Here is a 10151-nt window from a genome sequence, read left to right as displayed (position 1 = left end):
TGTTTATCTTGTATCCATTATCTCTGTTTGACCAGAGATAGCAGCCTAAAGGTTTAATTCACTTGTAGCTAAAAATCTTTGTGGGTCTGGAAGGAAGGATTGGCCTGAAGCACTGTTATCCTTTTGGTGTGTAGTGAAACTGAAACAGATGTTTTTCTGTCCTCAGAGAAACTTTACACAGCTCCTGCCTATGCAGAATATATACACTATACTCAGGACCCATATAGACAAGGGCAGTTTGCACCAGGTATGTGCAGGTGCACTCTTGAGTGAGACTTTTTTGGTTTAGAATTGCTTGAGACCCAAGAAGGACAGAAATTCTTTTGTTCTGTAGTTAATTCAGAAACCAGGATGTTTGCTTTTCATACTCTGTTTTTAAGGAATACTTAAAACTGTTTAGCCAGGAATGATCTTGCCAAGTTCAAGGCTCTTCATTTTATACTGGAAAGAAGCAATATGGATATTTTAAAAAATAAATAAATAAATAAGAGCAGCTAATGTTTTTAGCATGTTCCCCGTGCTCTTTTGTGCAGAACAAAATAATTAGTTAATCCTCTGATGTTGCCTTAGCACAGTACTTGGAAAACTGAAGCTTGACAAACCATTTTCAGAGAACTGCAAATCGTTTATCATTCAGTTTCCATTTTCTCTTTTTTTTTTTTTTTAAGAAACCTACATAATACCTCATATTTGTGTTTCTCAGTCTATTTGACTGTCAAGGGTTGATAATTCTCTGAACTGTTTGCAAGATTTGTACAAATTCTGGCACACCGAGATTATTGAGATTGGGGGGTTGCTGAAATTCAGTTGAGAGAAAAATCATAGAGGCAGTATCAGTTTCATAGAGAAACTTTACTAGAATACCCTTTGCAAGCATGGATTTAGAAGACTCCATGGGAAATCAAGTAAATGTTAATCCACACTGATCTTTTCAGCTGTTCATTGGACCACCTTATTAAAAACAACTATTGCCCCTTGTGGAGGATCAGGTGACACCATGTCTGGAAATTTTTTTGGATCAGCTTTTTCTGTTTAATTTGTCTCTCAGTTGTATAGCTGTTTGAGTTCTGGGCTGATTCTAACCCGAATGTGGTGTCCTGGGACCTGTAACAGTGTACAAGCACACAAGATGCATATGAACACTGTAAGCTACAGTAGCACTTGCCAGTTTTTCTCAGCTTGTGCAGTTTTGTTTTGCAGTCGACCTGAGGCTCTGGGTTTGTGCAGTATATGGAGCAGATCAGTTTCAGTGCTTTGAAACCTGTGTTCTTGCCTTTACTTTCCTGTGTACCCTAATCACAAGACAGGTATTTTTTACTAATGATGAAGATAGAGCTCTGATCAGTTTTCTGCACACACGGCTTTTCCACTCCAAGTTAGCCTCAGCATCTGCAAAGTTAACATCCTCAAAATACTAATGTTCAACCAAACTTCATTTTGCTAACTCTTAAACACTCTTTAATCTATTTTCCTTCACTGGAAGGTGGAGCTACACGGCAGGGCCTTTAAATGCCAGCATATATATGTACTCATGCATAGGGTGTTAACTGGCAGCTGTTAAATACTGTACAGTGCTTTTTCCTCAGTCTGACATTTATCATTCAGTATGGGTGCTGGTATGAAATACACTTTCAGTTGTACACACTGTAAAACTGGATATTATCACTCAATTATTTTTTATAAATCCTCTCCTTGGGAGTTCAGTCATTTATAGTTACAGTTGAACAAGTTAATTCAATTGAAACTTTTTAAAGAGGTTTTGGAAAATTTGGATAATTTTCCTCTGTTCTCTGTTTTTCACTTTTCATACCCTGCATTTCCTAACTCGATCTGGGAGGAAAAAGTGCTGTGTTGCACTTTTCTATGCAGTATTTTTGGCCAAATTAAAAGCAGGAAGTACCAGAAAGTTCACAGAAGAGCATATTCTTGGGAGGTTTCTTACCCAGCTTTACAGACTAAGACATTCTGATAAGATCTGACTATGCATTTACATTAATTTTCATTGCCATTGCCTGGAAAAATTGTATTATAGACACTTTATGATAAATGAGATTAATTCTTCTTGAATATAATTTAGTTGGATTTTAAGGTAATTAAGGTGGCTAAATAACTCAGATAAGTTAAACAAACAGCTCTGTTGCCTAACACGAATTTGCACAACTCCTGTAAGCTAGGAATTGAAAGCTAAACCCACTGAATTTTTTAGGTTAGTCTGCTGCTCTTCCTTTGGGAGAGGTGAGAAATTGCCAACAACATGTCAGTGTTCCCAACCATAGTATTGATGCCTTGAGGTGGCCACCTAAAAACAGAGACTAGACAAAATAAGAGAATAAAAGTCGGTATGTATTTGAAGGGCCTTCAAAGGTACACCCTGGGCAGTCAAAAGGCTACGCCCAAGATGGATGCCGAGTCATGAGTTCTTCACACTTTAATAAGTTTGGTCTATTTGCATATCAGGGTTAATTCCCCAATTATAATTTCAGTAAATGATGTAATTACCACAAGTTTGCTGCCTGCCCCCCCCTTCTCTAGGCTTTAGTTTACACATTTTGGGGCCTGCTGTCCTTGAACAGCAAACCTAGAGAGGCTTGTTATGTCTAACCAGCATGAGAGAACAGTAGTTAATAGGCCACACGAAACTTCAGAGTTACCCACTAAGCAGTGCAGGATTTGAAAAATACAAAAGTTAAAACCTAAGGCATCAGTATGAATCACAAGTTGTTCAACAATTCAAGCAGTATGGACAAAAAAGTTTGCTACACTATCTTAGTAAGAGAGTAATAATGATGTGCATAAGACAGTAGGTTAGTAATAAATACATTGTGAAAGCAATAAAGTCACAAAAAGCTGCTTCAGTAAATAAATGAGAATTTTATGGAAACTTGAGTAACAGAACTAAGTGCTCTGTGTACAGCCACCATGGATTCTGTATATGAATTCATAGAATGCTTGGTAAACTGTAATAATTTGGAAGTAAACTGAGAATTTTGGTAAATTTTAAACCAAAATTAGCATAGCACATTTGGGGTCTAATCTTCAAAGTATTACAGTAATTAGTGTGTCTTTATTTATCTCATCACATTAGAAGGTTCCACTGGACAACCTCAGATTATGGTGGTTTCTTCAGTGCCCTGAATTCAGGAGGGTTTATTAAATTTATCAGTATTTAGATGTAACCACGGAGAACTTCCACCAAATAGGGAAATACACTACAATCTATTTGGACTTACTGCTGTAAACAGGGACTTCAGATCACCCCAATCTTGTCTTTTTCAGAAGACCCCAGGGCCATTCCGTATTCCTTATTTTTACTCCCCACATCCAACGTGTGGCACTTCCCCAGTCAAATTTTTGTTTATGGGCACAGGAGCAGTTCCTTCACTGGCTTTTCTCATTATTTCCTTGAGGTTTGACCGCAGGAGACGACGCTACCCAAACACTACCATGCAGGGCCACGTCCTGAGGCCTGTGGAGTGCTGGGTGTCAGTGTGACCCCCACTGGCATGGCCGGAGCCCCTCAGCGACTGTCACCACGTGCAACACAGAGCGGGTACCAAAGGAGGCACCCCAGAAGCTCAGGGTTTATACTCGGGGTTCATCCTTGGGCCGGCAATGAGAACTCTGGCCCGGGACTGCGTTTCCCAGGAGGAAGCGCGGGGAGCGGGCGCGCCCCGCCCCGCGGAGCTCGGGGTTTGTTTCCGGGCCGAGGCTGCGGAGTGCGGCCGTGCTGCGGAGCGGGGCTGTGCCCGCCCCGGCCCGCGGGCATGGACGAGGACGGGCTGCCCATCGTGGGCTCCGACATTGACCTCACCAAGGTACGGGCTGCGCTAGCCTGGAGCTCCGGGGCTGCCGCTCCTCCTCCCCGGCGGCGGCTGCGCTAGCCCTGGTGCTGGGCGAGCTCCGCGGCCCGGCCCGGCGGCAGCGGGCGAGGGGAGCTTCCTGTGCGGTGGCGGTGCCGCCCTCGCACCCGGGAACGAGCGGACTCAGGTCCTCAGCTGCGTCTCCAGCTGTTTTCCAGAGGCATTTTGCTACAAGTTTTGTGATAACGTTGTATTTGAAGACTAAGCCGTTTCAACGTGGATCTGTGAGGCAAATCCCGTGCAAAGTTGTTTATTCATGTTTTTTAATGTTGTAGAAACTTTCTTTTTAAACTTGGTTTTGTAAATACCGAGCGTCAAGACAGGACAGTTCCAACTGACCCAGTGATTCTTCCATGCTCTGTGCCACCCTGCAAATTTCTGCTAAGGTCATAAGCACTGCTTGACAAGTTTTGGAACCACAGAATTGAACTTTAGCAGATCCTGTTGTAGAGGTGCACAGCGTGAAGGCTCGAGATAGTAGCAACAAAAGTCTCACAAAAAACCAGGATGTTTTAAGATTGCCATAGTGAATTGTATATTGAATGCACTGATAAATCAAGGACTAAAGACTAGAGAGTCACTGTATTCACCAAAAAAGTGCAGCAGAATCTTGGCTGCCAGTAATACTCCTTGTGAATCTTCCACTTAAATCAATGACAATTTCATAGGCTAATTTTGTCTGTGAAGTTTAGGACTTAAAGCAGTTGTCCAAGGTTATTAACTCTGAGGCACTATAATTTTTTACTTAAACTTTTGTGTGTAAGTTCCTGATTCCAGTCTTCTGTAATGGTTTAAATAAAAATGCCAACCAACTCTGTGTTACAATATGACCACCATTCTTTTTGGCAAACATGAGGTTCTGCATTTTAGTCTGAAAAGTATGTGAGCATCAAAACTGATCTGGAGGATAATTTTTGGTAATTTTAGGGTAGTCTGGGCTTGCAAATAAGAACCAGTATGGGTAGCCACTAAATACTTAGACAGCGACATCACTACACTTTAGTTTTCATCATGGTGTTAGTTGTAACTGAGTATTAGTATGGCTGGCCAAATTTGCTTTTCTTTCTTAAACTCCAGAAGGAAAGATTCTCATTTCCTCACTGTTTTTAAAAAACATCAACACTGATTTTCAGGAATATTCACTATTTCATCTAAAGGCGGTTTCTTTAAGGTAACAGTCCTTCATTTATTGGGTCTTGTTGCTTTTTCTGTGTGTCCTGTAAATTCGCAGCTGTCATGTTAGTAGATTTTTAGTGCCAAGGGATTTGTATGAATGCATATGTAAATCTGTGTATTAGAAAATGGTTTGTGTATGCATGCATTCATAGTAGGCACACTTAAGACAGATTTCCAAATAATTTCTTCTAAAAAATGTGTATTTTTTTAAACGGATATTTGAATCCAAAATGACATTGATGTGTAACCTAATTTTCTCATATTTTTTAATGCAGGTTCCTGCTATTCAGCAGAAAAGAACTGTAGCATTTCTAAACCAGTTTGTGGTTCACACAGTGCAGTTTCTCAACCGCTTTTCTACTGTTTGTGAAGAGGTATGTTTATTATTTTCCCAGCTGTCCATTTATACAGTTTAAAAAATTCTAGAAATGAGAACCATTCATTTAAATATTTTTGATGCAGTAATACTGGTAGCTTAAACCAAAAAATACAGTCTGCTTTCTGTTCAAGGTTTCTCTTGAGTAAGCGCTTAAGACAGAATTTTTCCCCGAGGGATCCACATGAACTCCTGATTGTGCCACACTCAGTCTTGTTTCCATAAACTTTTGCATTTGGCACAGTCTTGAACTTTGTGATACAGGAAATTTTCTCTGAGCAGCTTCATCTCTGGCTCTTGTCTTGTTATGGAAGAAGGATGCTATGTTCCTATGGTGCATCAAAACTTACTTTCAGATTTTATCACCTGTACTTTAAAAGAGTGATGCACTGAGCTCCGTGTGTAAATAATTTTTATGTTGAAAAAAGGACATTTTTGGCAAGTGATTAGCATAGAACAAGAAGCCCTTAACTTCAGTTTCCTGTAAAAAGAGAGAAAAATACAAATATTTAGGATTAGTAAGTTTATGTGGTGACTTTGGAGTCAATAGAAATACAACAGACCGAAAAGATTAAAATTGTCTGCTGAACAGGACAAGAGTGCTTCCTCCCTCGTAGAAAGGGTGTTTCCTAATGTGGCTTTGAGTGTAACCTTTTTGTCTTCAGAGGTTTTTTGTAATTTTTCATTAGTTTATTCAACAAAGAATACTATACAGCTCTAGCCAGCTGAGCTAGGGTAGCAGTCAAATCCAATAAACCTAAGCCATGTAATCTGAGAAATTCTCTAATTTGTTGGTGAAGTTTAGAGCCAGACTCGTGACAAGTATAAAATTTGGCTACCACATGAATATATGGAGCTTCAGAGGAAAAAAGTCATTTTTCCTGGATTTTAAAACTTCTTGTAACGTGATAGGTGGGACAGTGTAACTGCCTGATGCTGTTGTCAGTTGTCCAAAACTCAGTTGTCACCTGATCTCAGTATTCCCTCTTCCACGGGCACTGTGGAAATCAGAACACATCTATTTAAAGCCACCTTGAGCACGCAGCAGCACTGTGAAGTCTGCCTAATAAAACAGTTATTAGTTAACCAAAATGTGTTGTTACCCAAGAGACTAAATAGTTGCTTTATGTACTCCTTGAGAAGTTTTTTGTATTTATGAAGTACAGAAGTGTTTTTAATGTGAAAGGTCGCAGTTAAGTCAACAGATGCCAAGAAACTCAAAATCGGGGCTGACACCATCCTTAACTCTAAATTTCTTGGCTCTTGTCTAGTCAAATAGACCCATAAAATTGCGTAATTGTCTTTTGTACATCTTTCCTACTCCCAGCTACATGTAGGACACATAGTTCCTTCCAATAGGAACTGACTCCTCTTCATGAACAAAGGACCATCTGTAAACAAGTCAGTGCACTATCCAAAAAGACTAACTCCTGTCAGTCTCCTTCTACTTTTTCTAGCATATTGGCAGAACTGCCATTTTCTTAGGGTGTTAAAGTTCTGCTTCAGAGCCAGGCAGAATCTTGCCAAGGTGCCAGAAAGCTGTCAGAATGGTACATATCTGCCAGCCAGCACTCTAGCCAACTTCACTTGGACAGGTCTGGTGGAGTATGGTAGTGATTAGTTAAAAGACTGGCAGTTCTTATGGAGTAATTTAGAAAAACTTAAGTTGTATTTTAAAAAAAGTCAAAATTTGATTGAGGTGCACCTGGAGCATATGAAGTGTGGTTAGTTCTGATTCATTGTGGTTTTTTACTGTATAGGACTTTGAATCACCTGCTGTATTAATTATCAGATTTTCTCTGATACTGTTTTCGCTCAGTTACATACGCACACATCATCTCTTTTCGTCTTCTACATTTATAAAAAGTTCTGAAGAAAGATCCTTTGGTAACTGGGAGAGTGCAATATGTCTACCATTATTCTCCAGTTGCCCCAAGTAATACTCTATTTACTTTGGCTTTCTTTTGTGCATAGTCTGTCTTCACTTCTGTCAGTCTTTCTATGGGAAAACCAATGCAGAGTAAAATTATTTAAAATTTGAACTGCTGTAGCTACTGTACTAAAAAGGGTTGTCATTGCTTCATTTATTTCATAATGTGATAATCTCATTTGCACTATACTCTGCCTTTGGCCAGGAGAAGACAAAAGTGATTTTTTTAAACTAGATGCAAACTGGTTTATATGTACAAGTGTGTAAGGGAGTGTTTTCACATCCTAATTGTTTTCTGTTGTAGAAATTGTCAGCACTCTCTCTCCGTATCCAACAAATTGAAACCACACTCAATATTCTGGATGCAAAGGTTTGTATGGATATAGACTTCATCTTCTGACAGTGACAGCCTCCTAGATTATGGGAACTACCTGCCTTTTTATAGTCTGAATTGAGCAAATAAGTTTTCATAATTATTTGAAGGAGCTTGTATAAAATCCTGGTATCAAGAATTCTCTCTTTGCATGCCTTACACTGTGTAACAGTTGAATATGTAGTTGATACAGAAGAAAGGAACCAACAGTACCTAGTGGAAAATTTGAGTTTGTTAAGCATATGGAACAGGAAAGGAGCACTTTTTGCCATACAAACTCTAATAAGGAAATTCTTGCCCCCTTTGTAAAACAAAAGTATCTTTGTATGTTACTGGACTGTAAGGACTTCAGCTGATATAAGTAACTAGATAGAAGCCTTGTAAATCTTTTGATATTGAAATGTGGCCTGAACTGGATCTTAGCTAATGCAGATGTGTTTGTTTATCTTCTTTAGCTGAAATGACAAAAGGATCTAATCTATGGTCCTATGTAGGAAGTAGAGTATATAATTTACTAAAAAAAAAAAAAAACCAAAAATAACCCCAACAAAATCCCACGGTCAATAAACCACCCACTATAAAGTTTTAACCAGTTCTTCTTTCAATAATGATGGAGGCAATTTCGGTTGGCTTTTCTGGGAGCAAGGGTGGAATATTTTGAAACTGTTCATTAAGATCTTGGTGGGGAAAAATAGTGTAATAATACAATCAGAGCTTACTAACTTATTTATTTCAAAATATTTAGGAATGATCAGTATGGCTAATTTTTGCAGAATTCTTCATAATCATGTTAAATAGATTTTCCTTCAAATAGATATGCAGTGTGTTAGTATCCACGCTCAGCATTTCCTTAAAAAATGTGAAAGATGTAGAAAATTGAAAAATTTGTAACCAGTCACCCATCTGTTAGGTGATAGAGCTGTTCTTGCCATGATTTCTTTCACTGTAGGGGAAGTAGCAGAGATTGCATGGCTCTCATGTGGTTGATAAGTGCAGTAGCAAAATGCTAGGAAGGTGTGGAATCCTTTCCTGCTCTGAAACCCTGTGTTAACAGTGAAAGCTCCAATGGAGTGTTTGGAGGGTTTTATTGTAGAAGGCAGCTGAATAGAAAGATTTCCCCCCCCCAATCAAAATACCAAAACTAGGGATAAAAAGTTACAATTTTGCTGATGTAAAACGTACCTGGACAATAAGTGGTAAGCAGCATGCTGCAGATTTTGTTGTACATATAGTCTTGTGATGTGCTCATTGCTTAATTGATGATGTTTTTTGCATTCAGTTATCCTCAATTCCTGGCCTAGAAGATGTCAAATTTGAAGTGTCCAGTGCAAATGTGAACAGTGTTACAAATGGTCCCGTGGCACAAGCTGCTGCAGATCAACAGACAGCTGTATCACCTCAGTCTGGGGTAAGTAATGAAGCATAACTCATACCTTGAAGGAAAAGAGCTCTCCAGGTCAAGTTTTTAGTGTCATTTGAAGTAGACAGAAGAAGCAAGTCTGTTGGAAGTGAGCAATCAGCTGTAAAAATCTAAAACAAAGTTTTTCTCTACTGACACTGTTTTAACAAGTGACTTAAAACAAAAAAGGCTATACCCTTTCTTAACTATGTGCTTGTAGTGGTTTTGGTTCAAAATATTCATTACTTACTTATTTTCCTTCTGTGAGATACGAATTAGGAGAAAAGCAAAGCAGGCACAAACCTTAAACAGTTGCAGTACAATGAAAGAGTTTTATTACTAATAGAATTAAAAGTAAAGAGAAAATAACAAGAAATTAAAGCAAATCCCCCCTCCCCTTTCCAGCACTTCTCTCCTTTTACCCAGCTCACACAAGGGATAACAGAACATGGGATGTTAGTCAGTGTTCCAGTTCTTGAAAAAGTCTCTCTCTTATGCTTAAGGAAAAAAGGGTTTTCCTTCAGTTGGACGTGGTTCCCAAACTGCCACCAACAGCAGACCCGCCCAGAAACAATCAGTCTGCTGTGTGTAAAAATTCTCTCCCATGAAAAAATCTCACAGTTCCTTCACACTGCAAAACATGGGCCATCACATGGGGTTATTCATCTTTTTAAGGATAAGTTATTTTGGCCTGCACACAAAGGTTTTTCTTTGCCACAAGTCTCTCACAGCCTCTTACTACTTCTATATAGCCTGGCATAGGCACTCTTCACAATCTTCACAGGCCACATGAGGATTCTCCATCCCCCCACGTACTTCAAATGGATTAAAGAGACAAACAGTTTGTGGTATTACAGTTTCTTACCACGGCATGCAAGAAGGTTTTTTAAGCTGCGTGCCAGAATCGCGGCACCGCCCTCTTTTCTCCCGTCGCCATGCTCAGCTCCGTCCCACGTGACTCACTTCTCTTTCTCTCTGACTCTGAAGCCACCATGTTGAAGAGTGTTCTTGTTCAGGCTTTCCCCACCGTAAAGCCT

General features: G+C 39.4%; 1 protein-coding gene across 4 annotated transcripts in view; it reads left to right on the top strand.

The window, feature by feature from the left end:
• Window positions 1-3681: 3681 nt before the first annotated feature.
• The window catches only part of WASHC3 (WASH complex subunit 3), a 16651-nt gene continuing 10181 nt past the window's right edge, over window positions 3682-10151 (top strand). For all 4 annotated transcript variants that reach the window (XM_042050899.1, XM_042050898.1, XM_042050901.1 and 1 more), the window contains exons 1-4: window positions 3682-3815; window positions 5312-5410; window positions 7647-7712; window positions 8995-9123. In XM_042050899.1, coding sequence (XP_041906833.1) covers window positions 3765-3815; window positions 5312-5410; window positions 7647-7712; window positions 8995-9123 — 345 coding nt within the window. In that variant the 5' untranslated portion in view covers window positions 3682-3764. The remainder of the gene's footprint in view (window positions 3816-5311; window positions 5411-7646; window positions 7713-8994; window positions 9124-10151) is intronic.

This window comes from Corvus kubaryi, unplaced genomic scaffold (genome assembly GCF_017639235.1).
Source record: "Corvus kubaryi isolate FWS band 111438036 unplaced genomic scaffold, C.kubaryi_AGA036_p1.0 74, whole genome shotgun sequence".
In the NCBI taxonomy this organism is placed as follows: Eukaryota; Metazoa; Chordata; class Aves; order Passeriformes; family Corvidae; genus Corvus; species Corvus kubaryi.
This window is presented reverse-complemented; position numbering and strand designations above follow the sequence as displayed.